The 17671-nt window shown below is 45.5% G+C and overlaps 1 protein-coding gene across 1 annotated transcript; it reads right to left on the reverse strand.

The window, feature by feature from the left end:
• Positions 1–3201: 3201 nt before the first annotated feature.
• Positions 3202–8531, reverse strand: LOC311036139 (uncharacterized protein; the record flags this gene model as incomplete). The annotated part of the gene is made up of 5 exons (XM_084044663.1): positions 3202–3339; positions 3895–5465; positions 6078–6146; positions 6504–6575; positions 7862–8531. The coding sequence occupies 5 exons, from the start codon at positions 8529–8531 to the stop codon at positions 3202–3204; spliced, it is 2520 nt and encodes an 839-aa protein (XP_083900789.1).
• Between the last annotated feature and the right edge of the window lie 9140 nt (positions 8532–17671).

Genomic DNA, 17671 nt, shown 5'->3' on the forward strand with positions numbered 1-17671 from the left:
CTTCTACCCTGAGCCATCCCAGACTAGCAAAGTGTGACCAGTTGTGTGGAGTTGTTTTGCAGTTGTGTTGGAGTGACCAGTTCCTGGTCGCTCCCGCAAAGTGTGTTGGAATGACTTACTGTAGGTGGGTCATGGGCTTAAGGCCGAGAGGTTGTCGTGTTTTGGGAGGTCTTGACAAGCTCAGAATTTGTCGCATCGTGACTCGTTGTGATCTTGTAGATCTTGTGCTTGTAGAAGAGTTTTGGACACACCCAACGTGTCAGTTCAAACACTACCTGCAGCAGTGGTGGGAAAAGTACAATTTTTTTTTTGCATTAAGTAAAAGTATCAATACTTCAATGTACAGTAGAAATACTCTGTTACAAGTAAAAGTCCAGAATTCAAAATGCACTTGAGTAAAAGTACAAAAGTATTGGCATCAAAATGTGCTTAAAGTACCAAAAGTAAGAGTACTCATTATGCAGAATGTCCCGTTACCCCGGTTTCAAATGTATAAAAATATTTTGAAAATAGCCGATCTACAAGCTCACAATGTGTCGCGATGCGACACATTGTGAGCTTGTAGATCGGCTATTTTCAAATGTAACTCAAATCTTTGCTTCTGGGGGGGAACAAAACATTTTGACATGGGGGTCCGCGGCCAAATGCATATCATTTTGGGGGTCCTTTGACATGAAAAAGTATTGAGAACCATTGGTATACATGTCAGTTCAAACTCTTACCTACAGTAAAAACATGCAGTCTGTGTTTAGTTTCTCTCACAGAGAGCTGATTCAGGAGGAGGAATAGTTTTACTGGCGGTGAAGCCCTGGGACATTCTGTCAGGAGAATATCTGCAGGAATTCTGAAGTCTGAACAAACTGCATAATAATAATAATACTACTACTGACTGCACAATGCTATCTATCGTCTGTCTCTGAGTGGTGGAAACCTTGTACGTCCAAAACCTTTACTTCTGCAGGAAATGAACCTGTGTGACAATGGATCTAATGTAGTTATTATTTATTATTAAAATGTATACGTTTCACTGGTACAGTGTTTACAAAACAAACACTACACCACTTTCACTTTAACATTTATTTTAATATTAATTTGCTATTGCTATTACTTTTCTGGATCAGGGCCACACATGAGAAACACCCGTCCTTGGTTCTGGTGACTGACATTGTCCTCCTAATAAGACCTTTTTTTTCAATTGCTTTTTTCATTTATTATTTTTTTTTTTTTTAAATGAAAAAAAAGGGTTAGGGTAAAAAAATACAATGCTTTTTTTTTTAATAAATGAAAAAGCTTATTGAAAAAACACGGCCCCTCCCTCACGTATTAGGAGGGCAGGGTGAGTCACCAGAACCAAAGGACGGGTGTTTTTGATGAATCTAACATGTTAAAAATGGAGTTTACAATGGGTTTGTATAGGAAGGGGGCGTGTCTGATAAAATGAATATCAAATATCTAAATACTGAATCAAGCAACTTAAAAACTGTCTGGGCGGGGGCTCACAAAAGCCTGAGACGATAAAATGACAAAAATATTTTTTAAAGTGAATCCCTTTAAGTTCTTATTTATTAGTATCACTTTTTTAATATTAACGTTATTTCATCATTAACACATTGACTGCCAGAGTTAAAACACCAGCCATAGCTGCCTGTGCCAGCCATTTTTGAGCTTTCTGGCCAGTCTATCTAGGCCCACAGAACATTTTGTGCTAGGACTATGAACACATGGAATACCTCAAAACAAAGATCAGAATCTCTACTTTCGCCAGGAAAAAAAGTGAGTTCCTAGCATGTTCTGTTCTTTAGCTATTGGCAGTTGAATATAGCTTGGTTTCACCAAAATCAGCTATCTGGATCTAGAAGCTGAGATAATGAGGCTTTTGTGAAACATTCTCTCTCAGGCAGAACAGTGATTAGACCCTTATATTTTCACCTTCAGTGACACATTACTGACATCAGACATCTGCACAGTTGTTGTTTTCAAACTAACAACACTGAGAAAGTGCTTTTGAATATACTTTTATATAGCTTTTTCACATCAACGTTTATCAACATGTGTCTTGTTGATAAACAAATCTCAAGCTCATTTCAACGTTTTTCTTTTCAAAGTTATAAGATCAAAAGAAGTGTGTGTGTGTGTGTGTGTGTGTGTGTGTGTGTGTGTGTGTGTGTGTGTGTGTGTGTGTGTGTGTGTGTGTGTGTGTGTGTGTGTGTGTGTGTGTGTGTGTGTGTGTGTGTGTGTGTGTGTGTGTGTCAAGACTTGGCATTATCTGTGCCAATTGTTTGAGTTTGTTTTACACACCATTATAATTTCACACACACACACACACACACACACAGGGAGAGATTTTGCACTGTCCCCCTCTGGTGGTCAAAATAAATCCCTACATTGTGACACATCCATCCATCCAATACAGACATATTGATGCCCCCTGATAGAAACCATATAGACATATAGACTGTATGCAAGGTAAGTGAGGAGGAATTATTTTCTGTGAATGCCATGCAGACAAGCACTGAGATCCAGATAGCATCTATGACATAAAACCAAGCAAAATCAGAAAATGTTTGACTTTTTAGATAGTGAAACAGTTTTATATACAGCCTTATTTTTATCACAACACCCAATTACTGAATATCAGTCCCCCATAACTCTTGATTGTGTGCAAATGGAACTAAATGGACCCATAGGGTTGACAGTAATGGTCAAATAGGGCTAGCTATGTATGTGTCTTTCTATATTCTATGTCCAGGTTTTCTTCAGATTAGGATACTGATTTCACTGGTTCCATTTGTGCACACAAGACCTGCTAGTTTTCAATTGTATATCTATGATATAAAACCAACAGTCTACAGAACCCAATTACTGAATATCAGTCCCCCATAACTCTTGATTGTGTGCAAATGGAACTAAATGGACCCGTAGGGTTGACAGTAATGGTCAAATAGGGCTAGCTATGTATGTGTCTGTCTATATTCTATGTCCAGGTTTTCTTCAGATTAGGATACTGATTTCACTGGTTCCATTTGTGCACACAAGACCTGCTAGTTTGCAATTGTATATCTATGATATAAAACCAACAGTCTACAGAAAAAGTTTGAAACGACTCAGGCAGACACATTTGAACACTTTATATGTCTTTCAAGTGGAGTACAACATACAAAGTACAACATACAAAAAACATACAAAAAATACAATATATCATCATTGTGTGTTTTGCTGGCCAGCACACATCAATGTCTCCTCAGATCGCTCAGGGTGGAGGTGGTCCCCGTGAGGGTCTGAGGACGTGATGGCATAGATGTCTTTCACCGACAAAGATGGCATCACGCACTCAGATCCCTTGGGGCAGTGAGAAACATTAGCAGCACATTCACTGCCAACTGTTGGCTGGCTCAGAGCATAATAAATCAAAGTCAAAATAAATACAAAATGAAAATAAAACAAACAAATACAATCAAAATGATTCAATAATACTTCTCCTTAGTATGGTAATCAATCGCTCAGGGCGGAGGTGGTCCCCGTGAGGGTCTGAGGACGTGATGGCATAGATGTCTTTCACCGACAAAGATGGCATCACGCACTCAGATCCCTTGGGGCAGTGAGAAACATTAGCAGCACATTCACTGCCAACTGTTGGCTGGCTCAGAGCATAATAAATCAAAGTCAAAATAAATACAAAATGAAAATAAAACAAACAAATACAATCAAAATGATTCAATAATACTTCTCCTTAGTATGGTAATCAAGGTAGCAATCAATAACATGGAGGGGTACCAAACAGCTTTTGCACTGATACCTTGTCTCACTCCGCCCTCCCCTCCTGGTGCAAACTCTGCACCATTTTGTTGGGTGCTTGTTTTTGGCAGTGGGGGGACAATAGACAAGCTCATGGACTTTCATATCGCCACTCAATCGGTCACAAGGTTCGCGACTTCTTGGTGCATAAGGACGCAGGGGGGGGGCAGGGGGGGGCGGAGAGGCCGGGGGACGGCAGGGGCGGGCAGGATGAGGCTGCTGGTGAGGCTGCTGCTGGTGAGGTTGCTGCTGGTGAGGTTGCTGCTGACAGGCGGCCGGGGGGGGGACAGGCGGGTCTGCTGGGACAGGGGCATGTCTCACAGCGGTCCAAGACTTGACAACGCTGAGGATGAAGTCATACATGCACTTACAGTCGCCACCTGGATTCCTTGTCTTGTAGAGTACGAATGCGTTGTACATTGCGATTTGGAATAAATAGACCACAAACTTGCTGCTCCACTTGGCTGTCTTCCTGATGAAGGGATAATAGCTTAGGTTTTGGTCTAGTCGGTCAACTGCATTCATACTCTTGTTGTATTCAAGGACACAAACTGGCTTCTCCTGTGGCACTTTGTCGCTGTGTTTTTTCTGCCTCACCATCTGGGTGCCCATCTCATCCTTGTGCTGGGTTGTGATCAATCGAACGATGCGTTTGTCTCGCCAGGCCAATAACATCACTTTGCCATTGTGAAGCATCTTACGTTGTCCCACTTTCAGGCTGGACATCGTCACATCCCTCATGGCTTGTGGTTCTCCTCTTTTTAGCCTCATGGTACCACAGGCATGGGTGTTCTTCTCAAGGAGGAGTTCATACAGCTTCACGGAGTTATAATAGTTGTCCATGAACAACGAAAACCCGTACCCTGTAAGACCCTGCAACAGAAAGATGACTGTGTCTGGTAGGGAAGAGTACTGTCCAGAATATGGCTTCATTGAGTAGCAGTACCCCGTTCCAGAATCGCACAGAATGTAGGACTTTATTCCATACTTGGTGGGCTTCATTGGGTTGTACACTCTGAAGGATAGGCGTCCCCTCCACAAAAGCATCCCCTCATCGATGCTGATGTTACGACCTGGAACAAACATCTGCTTGAATTTGTCTGTCAGGTACAGCAAGACCGGGTTGATTTTACAAAGCCTGTCGACAACAGCAACCTCACCAGCAGCTTCGGCGGCGGCAGCGGCGGCGGCGTGAGCGGCAGCGTCAGCCTCATTGTTGGTGAAGTGGAGAAACCGCCAGATGATCTGGAACCTGTTGCGTGGCATCTTTTTGCCGAAGAACGAAGTGAGTACAGGGTCATCGGTCGACCAATAGTACTCTAGTACAGGCTTTCGAACAAGGCCAGTGAGGAACAACAGGGCCAAAAAGTTTTTCAGCTCCCCCACTGAAACCGCTTTCCAGTCCTTCACCCTGCTTTGTGGATGCTGCGCCACTTCTTCTTCACTCCTGGCCTGGATGAACACGTCAGCATAGTGGTTGGTCTGCTCTACTATCATCCCTAGCAGCTCATCAGTGAGGAAAAGTGAAAGAAAGTCTACAGGCATGGTGGAATGTAGCTCCGCCGCAGCATTTCTAGGACCCGGACTAGCAGTGAAAGGGATGTCCTCCCTAGGTTCCCAATCTGTGTCCTTCCACACAGGCTCTACAGCTGACGGCCTCCCACCATGTCCTGTGAATTACAGAAATACACAATTACCATAAAATACATCTTTTTTGTTTGTGTGGCAGTGTTGATTTATATGAAAATATGACTAAAACTAAATGGACTTTTATTCAACAGACTATGACTAAAACTGAATCAAAATGTACTGTCAAAATCATGTTGTTGTGGTACATGATTTTGTGACATTTATCATTGCAGAGTGGGGTTTTAGCGAGGGCTGGCTCTGTATGTGTTTGTCTATATTGTATGTCCAGATTATGACACTATGTGGAATTGTATTCAACAGACTATGACTAAAACTGAATCAAAATGTACTGTCAAAATCATGTTGTGTGGTACAGCTGTGAAAACTGTCTCACCTCTTTTACGCCCGTCACGTGGTACTGCGGTTGAAGGTGATGGTCCCGTTTCCTCCACACCCATCATGCCTGAAATCATAGTAAAACATAAAATAGTTTGGTAAATAAGATATACAATTATATTCACTGCCAGCATGGCAACTTTAGAATGAATGACATGTATCATGTCATGAATGACATGGGCTGGCTCTGTATGTGTTTGTTGTATGATGTACTGTCAAAATCCTGTTGTGTGGTACAGCTGTGAAAACTGTCTCACCTCTTTCACGGCGGACACTTGGTACTGCGGTTGAACATGATGGTCCTGCTTCCTCGACATCCATCATGTCTGAAATCACAGTAAAACATAAAATAGTTTGGTAAATAAGATATACAATTATATTCACTGGTGGTGGTGCATTACTTTGTGCAACTTAGAATGAATGACATGTATCATTGCAGAGTGTGGTTTTTAGCCAGGGCTGGCTCTGTATGTGTTTGTCTATATTGTATGACCAGATTATATGTATGACACTGTGTCAAACACAAACAGAGTTTAGCCCTAAATGACCAAATACAGTAGCCTGGTTAGGCAAGGCTACCATTACAGTACGATGTGTACAAATGGAACCAAATGGACACGTGATGAAGAAAATGGCATCTATAAAAACCAACTGTCTAATGAAAATGTTTGAAACAGACTTACCATTCCTAGCAGACTGTGTAGGCCTATGATGAGATGACGACGCCATTGCTTCATCAGACTCATCTTCGTCGTCTGAAAGTAAACAAGATCAAACACTGTTGATGTTGTGGACATAAGGGGACCTTTGATGAAATTTATTATGATGGTGGGGGCCTCGGTGCACCTGGCCTCCACCCCAAAAACTAAAGCCATCAAAGGGATTTGAAAATCATTGTTGACATGTCCTCATGTGACCCACAACACTACAAAAGACTTTGTTGACATGGCCTCATGTCGACCCCCAACAAAATCAAAACATTTGTTGTCATGACATGACATGACCTCTTCCCTTTGAAGTATGCCACCCAGAGGAGGATTACCCAACGGGCCGACTGGGCCCAGGCCCAGGGGCCCCTGAGCTAGGGGGGCCCCTGAGCTTGAGCCTTTTTTTTTTTTTAATAAAAAAAAATGTTAACATATTTTTTTAACAATTTTAACATAAAAAAACCTAATAATTTCCCTTATTAACCGCAATATAACCGAACAATTTCTTTGTATTTAAGTTATAGGTAAAACATGCATTATATTAGCCTATCTGCCGCCGTGCACAGACGTTTTTAACCGAAAAAAAACCCTATTAATTTCCATTATTAACCGAGATTTAACCGCAAAAATTTCGCGCGCGCGCTTCGCGCTCGCGGGGGTGGGTGCGTGCACGCGCGCTTTGCGTGCACGCGCGCTTTGCGCGCGTGCACCCACGGAAGGGGGCGGGGGGGCCTTTTGCGTGTCTCGGCCCAGGGGCCCGTTTCTTCCTAATCCGCCTATGCCCCCCCCCAAAAAAAACCCCAGATCTACAAGTCAACAAATTCATAGGCTACATCGTCAACATATTCAAATAAATCACATGCATATAAATAGATACAGAATAAAATAAATACATATTTTATAACTGGCTGACCCAGAGTGCAATATCCTAGAAATCCACACCGGGCTTCTACATTGTCCATATATAAATAAGGTGTTACACACACCTCCAGTTGTTAGAGGCCCAGTCAAACAATTTGTCTAAAAAGGATGAAACCATTCATAGGTATTCAATTCATCAAAATATAAAATGGCACCATTCAATGATCATAACAAGATAAAAGCACTACGTTGTGATGCGATTGAATGGTTTGGTGCCATTTTATATGTTGATATAAGTAAGTAGTGCCCCACAGACTTTATACAAATATCAGGTAAAACATAGCCGATTTACAATCTCACAACGCGTCGCAGCGCGAGGCGTTGTGAGCTTGTAGATCTGCTATTTTCAGAGTACAACCAAAAGGTAAAATATGATAAAAAAAAATATATATATATATATAGGATATTCTTACCACTGGTAAACGGATCCAGACAATGTTTCCTTGGGCTTGGCTCGCTTGGCTCCCAGCTGCCAGAACAATCCGAATCGGAGCTCTCTTCACCGTCAGTAGTGTCTGGTTCTGGGCGATATGACACGGTCCTCGGAGTCGGTCTTTTGCTACGACGCAATCGGTGCCCGGGATCGGGGTCTGGTACCGGTGGGTTCGTGTCCTCCTCAGGCTCAGATACCTCCGCAGGTGGTGGGGGAGGTGGTGGGGGGGGTGGTTGCTTCTTAGGCCTCCGTGGTCGTTGCCGCCCGCGCCGGGGGACGGTCGAAGACACCGATGTCTCCTCAGATCCCTGGGGAGCAGTCTTCGCCTCCTCGGATCCCTCCAATGGCGGAGGTGGTCGCGGCGGAGGTGGTCGCGGCGGAGGTGGTCGCCACGAGGGTTCTGCTGACGTGAAGACATAGGTATCTTTCACCGATAGAGATGGCTTCACGTCAACAGATCCCTCGGGGGTAGTGAGAGACGCCGCCTGCTTCACCTCCTTGGAGCCCCCAGCTAGTGGCGAAGGTGGTCGCGGGGGAGCGGTGAAAGACGCCACCGCCGACGGCTTCTTCTCAGGTCGTGGTGGTTCCTCCACAGGTCGTGATGGTGGTCCCGGTGGTGATGGGGGTCCCGGGGGAGCAGTGAAGGACATTGTCTCCAAAATAGTTCTTTGGGTCGGGTCTCTCCGAGGCCATTTGGCCTTGCTTTTTCTTCGCATCTCGCCTAAAAACTATACTCCCGAGTCCGACTCCCACCTATAAATATGTACACCTAACTCTCACCTATATATCTATGTACTACTATACTATATAAACGTCTTACTCTCACCTATATATATATATCTTGCACCTCTCCTAACTTTACCAAACTAACTAACTAACTAACGATCGCTTGCTCTTTCTCTGTCTCTCAGTCGCTGTCTCTCGCTCTCTCTCACTCTATTTCTCTGTCCGTCCGTCTCTGCTCACTGTTTGTTTAGAATGCCACAGGGACTGTTGTTCTGCACCCGGATTTGTAGTGTTTTGCTCAGATCATGTGACTTTTGCGATCATGTGACTTTTCTTTTGTCGTAGAAGCTTAATATTAATACACAGGTTGTGGAAGATTGCAATCTACCTTATACCAATGAAAAGACCTAATATCGAGTTAACTCGATCTAGGCAGTCAAGCGCTGGATTCTTAATATCGAGATAACTCGATCTAGGCAGTCAATGTGTTAACGATGTAGTCTTTTTTGACTACTGACATGGTAGGGCTAAGATATGGCCTTGTCAATCCGCGGCCTTTGTTGACCCCGCGGCAGCTGGGTGACCTTGCCAACCAACACGCTCTGATGAGGAAGAGGAACAAGCGCGGGGGGCGTCAACGTAGGCGTTGGAGCACCAATCAACTCACTGTTGCTGCGGACACCAACTCTGCTCCTTGATACCAGCCGTCACACCACAGCCACAACTTCCTCTTTTGCAAATGACTTGCTAATAACTGTACTTTTTGCTCACGTGACCTAAATGGCTATGGCAACAGCTGAAATGTGTTAACTGCTAGAGGGAAAAACCATATTAGGTTTTTCCTATTGAAATAATCTAACCAGCACCATATAAGGTTCAGCTACTGAAATGATCTAATCCGGAAGGAGGCGATCCCTTATTTGGTGTGTGGGATGGAGCCAGAATTGTATAAATACTGCTGTATATCTCTGTTCAGGGGGGGTTTGGTAGAGAAGCTTTTGTGAGGTGTCACTTGTTTGTGCCTTTTACGGGGCGACGGACATAGCCTTGCGCGGAACTTCTCCCATTTTTAGCTCTCTCTGATTAGTTCCTTTTGGCGGCCACACTGCAACGAGGTTGCGGGGAGCGATAGTGAATTCTGCTGTATTCAACTGGGACCTTGGCATTGCCCATAATCTGGTTGAATAAACAGAGAATTTTGTCAGCTCCTAGCATTACCGATTGCTTGGACGCCTAATCTTAGGTAGCCTTTAGTTCACAGGAATTGAGGAATATTATCCAGATTTAACATTCAAACAAGAATTCATGGCATTGCCCGTATCTTGGTTGAATTAAGTTGAATTTGGGGATATTTTTCTGCCTGTGCCAGGCACCTTAGATTTAGGAAATGAGGAGATAGAGCTTAGGGGTCTGTTGTCTGTCTTATCAGAAATTCTGCCTTTTCATACATATATTTGTATTATTGCTAAAAGCCTGTATTAGCTTGAGTGTTAAATAAAAACCCTTTTCTATGAGAGAAGTTTTAAGAGGATTTCTTCATACGAGCCGTTTGATCTTATCAGCGGACATTTGGGTGAGTGAGAAAATATGCAACAGAAGCCACTATAAATAGAAATAGGCATTTCAGAGTGTGTTTCCAGTGCTGAGAGGTAAATAGTTTCACAGCTACATTTGGTCTGAGAACTTCTCGGCGCGGGGCACGCGCTATCTGGGGTGCAACGGCACTGCTGTACTTATGGGGTTTAAATTCATAGGGTTTATAGGTTTTGCTGAAACTAACGAGGGTAGTAGAAATTAGGAGTGTTTCAATTTCTTCTATTTTCGTCAGGCCATAACATGGCGCCCGAACAGGGACATGAGATACTGCTCATGTTAAAACTGAACGCTGGAATTTGATTATTAGACATCAGAGAGACAGCTGATGTCAACATTTAATTTTGTCTAAAATATAGAGGATACTAATATTTAGTGTTAGACATTTGGAGAGACCGCCAAATGCTATAACAGTTGAGGCTCATAGTCTAGAGACTCGAGTCTGGTTGAACAAGTGATTCTAGTTCAAAGATCTTTTCCGTGAAATTTCGTTTTAGTTAGATGTGGAACGCCCACACGCTTCACATCTATTAAGTTAACATTTCACAACTTCTCCCGTGAGGTTTTCCTATGCTCACGTAAATAAAGTAATCCCGATTCGCAAGAAATCTCTCTGTTTTCTGTGCTGTAACCGTAAGAGATCCACAGAGCACTCGTAAAAGCGGGGCAAAAAGCGCTATTGCCAGTTTCAACCGTGAAGGACGAGGATAGAGAAACCGGATTCAAATAGGATAGAAACCTGTCTAAAATGATTGTCGCCAAAGATATAGATATTTGATTATAATTTCAAAAGAAAATGTAATTATTATTTTATCAAATAAAATATTTTTGATCGGAAGGTTTTGTTTTGCCCAATTCTAATTACAATAAGTTTGGATTTTACAAGAAAAATAAATCTACCAAAATCTCTCTGATTAGTTCCTTTTGGCGGCCACACTGCAACGAGGTTGCGGGGAGCGATAGTGGATTCTGCTGTATTCGACTGGGACCTTGGCATTGCCCATAATCTGGTTGAATAAACAGAGAATTTTGTCAGCTCCTAGCATTACCGATTGCTTGGTCGCCTAATCTTAGGTAGCCTTTAGTTCGCAGGAATTGAGGAATATTATCCAGATTTAACATTCAAACAAGAATTCATGGCATTGCCCGTATCTTGGTTGAATTAAGTTGAATTTGGGGATATTTTTCTGCCTGGGCCAGGCACCTTAGATTTAGGACGCGGAGATAGAGGTAAATTTATTTAAAAAAAAAAAAAAAAAAAAAAAAAAAAAAAAAAAAAATTTGATTGCTCATATTTGGATAAAAACTAAGTCACCCATCATATATGGCTGATCTTGTCCCAGCCCCGGATGACTCCTTTACTGGAGTTTCTGAGGGCGCCCAGTCAGTTTTTCAAGATCACGATGGCTTCCAGGAAGACGCCGTGATTGTTGAGGACCTTGCTGAGGCAGAGGTTGACGAGAACTGGCCAGGCGGTCATATTCATGATGACCCGCCGGCATATGATGAGGTACCCATCGAAATTATAGATGAAGGTCCCTCGTGGTATGTGAACCAGTGCATCTATCCCACTGCCCCTGGTCCTCCCGCTGAGGGTCTGTACCCCAGAGCAGTGAGTCTACAGGCTCTGGGGCTGGGAGAACATAGTTTGCCGGTTCCCGGGGACCCATCCCTATTGAATAATATAAGCGTAAGCAGAGATAGATTAGAACAACACACACCTGTTGACCGTCTCTCTAACCTGGTTAACCCCGCTAACCTGCAATTGTCCAATGGTGGGGGGATGGCGCTAGCCATAAAAAAAGCGGCTGGACCCAATTATCAGAAACAATGCATTGATTTGGTTCAAAAATATACCCATGAAGCCCTTGGCGGGTTGTTAAATAATGAGGTGTACTGGACAGGAGCCTATCTGCTCGCTGACCGATATGGGGCTATTGCCAACCTGGTTGTTCCATTCCGTGAAGGACAATACACTCCAGGCCAGTGTGAGCGGGTGTTGTATGGTACGTACACATCATTGTTCCGGGCTTGTCGAGTAAAAAATACTTCGGAAGGGAGAACTACACCAGTGGTGATGACTCTAGTCGGGTGCGGAACATATGGCTATGACCTCAGCGCCTCTTGTCGTGCTTTGTGTCGTGCTTATGTGGACGCCGGGAGCACATTTGCCGTAACGGTCTTAACACCGGACGAGACAACTTGGATAGGTCTGACTGTTATCCTCAACCATGCCAGGGCTGGCCTCTTAGATATAGTCCCCAGGCCACGATCTGAAAATCCTTGTCCGGTCCGCCCAAATGAGGAACCCACTCGTGCGCATGATAGGCGGGCAAATGACGGCAGTGGCTCTTATGAACAGCTCTTTCGACCTGTCCAGCCCGCCCCATGCTCTGCCCCGGTGGAACGCCGTGACCGCATAGCTAGGATTGAGCAGGAACGGCAGGTCCACCGGATGCGCGCTGAGGCCCAACGGGTTCACAATGAAAATAGGTCCCACTGTTATGAGCTGAGCAGGCACCGTGATCCAATAATTGTAGCGCTTCCGCCTAAGGGCTTGGGTTCTCAAAAGGATATTTATGTTCCAGGGACCAGATTAGTTGGTCTCCAGGGACGAGTAGAAGCTGTTCCTGGACCTTTGATCACGTGCCATGGTGCAGACCTTCGGGAATGCCCTGCACATGAGGCGGAGGTACGGAGACACGGCGGTCCCAGTCTTATCCAAGCCCGTAGAAAAGCCATGAGGGGCAGAGTTCTGTGTGATGGACAACGGATAGAGACCATACCAGGTGATCTCACCGATTTTTCACGTATTGTGCATCTGTGCTTGTCCTCCAGAACTATGTCTGACACTGACCCACCGATATCTGAGTTGGCTGAAAGACTTAAGACAGCTGTGAAACGTGAAGCTTTAAGTTTGACTTCAAATGGGGAACAAACTTTGGTGCTAAGGGCGCGTTTCCAAAATCAGCGCTATCAGGGGTTGTCCCTCAAATACATGCTCAAGGCAGTTGCATTAGCGCTGCATGACATGCCTAATTTGGGAGAAGACACCAATCTGATTGTACTGGTTGATAAGGGCAGGGCGGAGGACCAGCTCCTAAGGGCATTAAAAGCCATTCAAACCAATGGCACGCCCGAGGAGAGGGAGCCTAGCCCGCGCCCGGGAAAACGCGAAGCCCGGAAGCCTAGAGATCGGAGAGAGGTGAGGAGGGCATCGACCCCTCATCCCTCGCCAGAATCCAGATCTCGGCGCCAGAGGCCAGCACCAGATCCCGTTGTGGAACGCTGTCTTAGGTTTGACGATCATTCTCCCGTGCGAGGTGAGGTAGAAGGAGAACATAATTCTCCTCCCCCCATCGCTCTGGTAAAGAGAATGACAGCCGCTGGCCAAAATGTCAGATCCCAACCTCAGAACATTAGAATGGTGGATGTCAAGCGTCTCCCTTTTGAGGCGGGAGCAACAAAATATACCACGGACACAGGTCTCAGCTGGTCCCCTCATGTTATTGGAGCAACCCAGAAACCAGACTGGGAACACCCTAGAGAGGGCCAAGATCAACTCATTGCGGACTGGTACCCGGTCACCCCAAGAGAAGCTTACGATATTGAGTCCGCGCCTACGGCGCAGGCGATCCTGAGTTTGCCCCGTGTGCCAGCTCCTTGGAAGGGAGCCTATATGACTGCGGGTTATGACCTGTTGAGGGAAAGGGCTGTTGAGCGTGATCGAGCGGTAAGGAGAGTGGCGGGGTTTGCACCGGGATTGATGGATGGGACTGGCCACCTCATTCAGGATCCTAGTCCAAACCTTGGTACTCCCCTGAGGTCTTCAACTCCAAGGACCCGCATGGATGTGATGGAGGCTAGAAATCAACCTAGCCCGTCCGGTCCGGTGGGTTTGGAGTCTAGATCCCCTTACATGCTACGATCGACGCCGACGGTTTTCCCTCGAGTGCCCGAGCACCTAAATTCGGCCATGGGGACAATTCACCTTACTGATTTTAGAGAGCTGGAAGCATATCTGCCCATTAGAAGTCCTGAAGAAACCATTACAGATTATGTCAGCAGGTGTGCTACAAAATTGCCAAGAAAAATGCTTGACACTCAGGTTGCAGCAGCCTACTTTAACATCAAACTAGACGCAGCCATTCCTGAGGGATTCACCCCATGGAGTGTCTTGAGTCTATGGGCAGCGGCCCCGGGTGAAAATCGCGCAGAATTGGTAAGAAATGAAATCGTTAACAAAATAAGGAAGGAACATATGCCACTGTCACAAGCCATGGCCCTAATGGAGCAGGAGTGCCCGGGGGACATCATGACGCAGGAACAACTCCTGTTGTCCATTTCCGGTGGGTTGCCTTTAGCGGCTAGCTGGAACCAGATGAATCCCCTAGAGAGGCAAAATGCTACCCTAAACTATGACCGCCTTAGCCAAATCCTTGCAAGAAAAAAACAGGGAGAGCGCAGTGAAGTCCAGAAACCTCGGGAACAAGAAATAAAGCAGTCAATAGCACCCCCTGAGCTAGAGAGGGAGGAAGGCGAGGTTAAAAATAAACCCAGCCGCCCCCAGACTCGCTCACAGACGGGAAACGCCAAGGGCCCCTTCGGGGGCCAAAAACAGCCCAAACAGGGGAAGATGGAGGGCCAACAGAGGCCCCCGCCCCCTCAAAAAGAGAAAGCCGATCCATACCCTTTCATAAACAAAGAGGAATACAGCCTGTTAGGACCGGAGCAGAGACAGGAGATGTACCAAAAACAACAAGAGTGGAAGCAGAGAAACCAGAGTCAGAAGCAAAAGTAGAACGGCCAATATTAACCCTATTAGCAAACAAAACCATTGAGCAGGACGGGGAGTTGAAGGCAATACTAGGGGGTGAGCAATATGTTGTTGATACGGGGGCCGATATAACGGGACATGTGGAGGGAACTCCAAGTGGGGAAATTCGGTTAACACAGTTGGCCTCAGGAGCCTTGGTTGCTTTACCAGTGACGGAAAAACACGGGGTGGAGGGTCTAGAGACTCATACACCCCTATTGGCTATAAAAGATTTGAACAAAGCCGAGGACGCTTTTCCTCAGTGGAAACTGGTGGAGAGGCCCCAGGAGGTGAACCCTGCCAAAATTAATTGGATGAGACCGGTTGACATTTCTGCACTTATGGATAAGGCCATTAACAATTCCCAAATTGAGGACAAACAGAGGTTGAGAGAAATTCTGGGCAAGGGTCAATATTCCGCATTCAAAAACGATTGTGGGCAATTGGATGCGAGCTTTACATGCAATATAGTTGGAACTATTCCACCGCGTCAGTCTCAGCATCCGGTACACCCAGGTTGTGTGAAGGAGCTGACTGAGACAATAAAGGAGCTATTGGCTTTGGGGATAATCAGAGAAATTGTAAACCCCCCGACAAATCTTCCGATTTTAGGGATCGCGAAGGGGGACGGCTCCTGGAGATTAGTGCATAACTTGGTGGAATTAAATTTACGTTCCCATGTTGACGCTCGCACCATGTTCAATGTAGCTAAGACCAGTAGGACCTTGCCCAACAAAAAGTTCAAAACCTCACTTGATTTGGCAAATGCCTTCTGGTCAGTTCCATTGTCACCGGACTCACAGCCCAAAACATCCTTCACTTGGAGGGGGACTGATGGGCTGACGCGATCATATTGTTGGCAGGTTTTACCTATGGGTTTTTCATCGGCTCCAAATATATGCCAGTCCGCAATGGAAAGGATCCTTCAGGGGCTTCCCGTAATCTGCTATGTAGACGACATATACTGGACCTCCGACACAGAATTAGAGCACCTATCGGTCCTCGAGGAAGTCTTATTAAGACTTGCTCAAGCAGGATTGAAAGTGAGCTTGAAAAAGTGCGAGATTGGTCAGTATAAACTAAAATTTCTTGGTTTTGATATCACCCCGGAAGGTAAGGCTGTCCCCAGAGAATATTTAGATGGTATTGCCACCAGCTCGGTCCCGGGAACTCTAGGGGAGTTAGCGTCCTTTTTAGGCAAAGGGGAATATGTTTCTAATCACACTCCTGGGTATGCACTCTGTTCTGCTCCACTACATAAATGGAAAGGTCGATTCCTAAAAAAGGGTTGTACTGAGGCTTTCTCTATGCCCACTGAAATGGTGGAAGCCTGGCACGAGTTGAAAAGGGTGGTGCTGACTGCTAGGCCTCTGGAAAAAAGAGAACCAGAGAAGAATCTTGAGGTTTACGTCTGGTCGGGCGAGTTAGGAGGTACTTTAGAGCTAAGGAATGAAAGCTCGGACAAACCGTGCTTGTTCTTGTCAAAAGCCTATTCGGACACCGAGCTCAAGTATGGCGAGGAAGAGAGGGCGTTAGCACTCCTTTTTCCCCACCTCCCCGCTCTTAAGATCATGTGTATGGGCCAGAAAATAATAATACGCTCGCCTTACCCGTCCCTGTCCCTGCTGACAAAGGAGACGTTGGTTGGAGCGAAGGCGATGGGCTGTAGGTGGTCTAAATGGTCCATGATGATGCATGACCCAGACATTGCATTTGTACAGTATGGCACACGTCCCCCAAAAGTGACAACTAGGAAACCAAAACTTAGGCAACCCACCACACACACATTGTTCACAGACGGGAGCAAGCGTGTTGAGGATGGCGAGTATTCAAAATGGGCATTTATCCTGAAACGGGGAAATAAGGTGGTAAGGTCCCGTTCAGGTTACATAAAGGGTTCGGCCCAGGCGTCGGAGGTGTGTTCGATTCTGGAAGGAATTATTGCGGCAAACAAAACCAAATGCAAAGCCTTGATGATAGTTACAGACAGTGACTATTGTTTCAAAGGTGGAAATGAGGAGCTAGATGTATGGGATGGTCGAGGTTACACTAATGTCAAGGGTCAGGAGTTGGCTCATGGCAATCTTTGGCGACTCATTTTCCAAAATTCAGCCAACCTTTATACGGAATATGTAAAGGTAGAGGCCCATACTGAGGATGACACGTACACCGCGAATGGCAACCGTGAGGTGGATGCGTTAGCTCAGGATCGGTCTGACAGGTTTAAGATACAGCATTTTGCTGTTTTGACTCCTGCCGAGTGGCAGGAGGACGGAGGGATCATAGCGGTCCCTGAGAGTGAGGAATGGAATCTCCTTACTAAGATCCACACAGGACTAGGGCATGTGGGTGCCCGACGTGTAAAGATATTTCTGGATGAGAATAATATCAGAACAAAGTCTCCCGTTAAAACGGTCCAAAAGATCAGAAAGGCTTGCGAGAGGTGCGCAGCTGCGGGAGGTTTTAAGAAAACCCGGACGGTAGACCGGGCTATTGTTTGCGAAGAAATAGGTAAACATTTCAGTGCAGATATAGCCGGACCATTGTGCGAGAGAACTAAGGCAGGTAACAGGTATTTTCTGGTAACGGCAGACAACGGATCTAGTTGGAAAAAGGTGTGGCCATTGAGGGCTGCAACCGGTAAGTCCATAGCTA

The sequence above is a fragment of the Gymnoscopelus microlampas genome, assembly GCF_963454915.1.
Source record: "Gymnoscopelus microlampas genome assembly, chromosome: 20".
Lineage (NCBI taxonomy): Eukaryota > Metazoa > Chordata > Actinopteri > Myctophiformes > Myctophidae > Gymnoscopelus > Gymnoscopelus microlampas.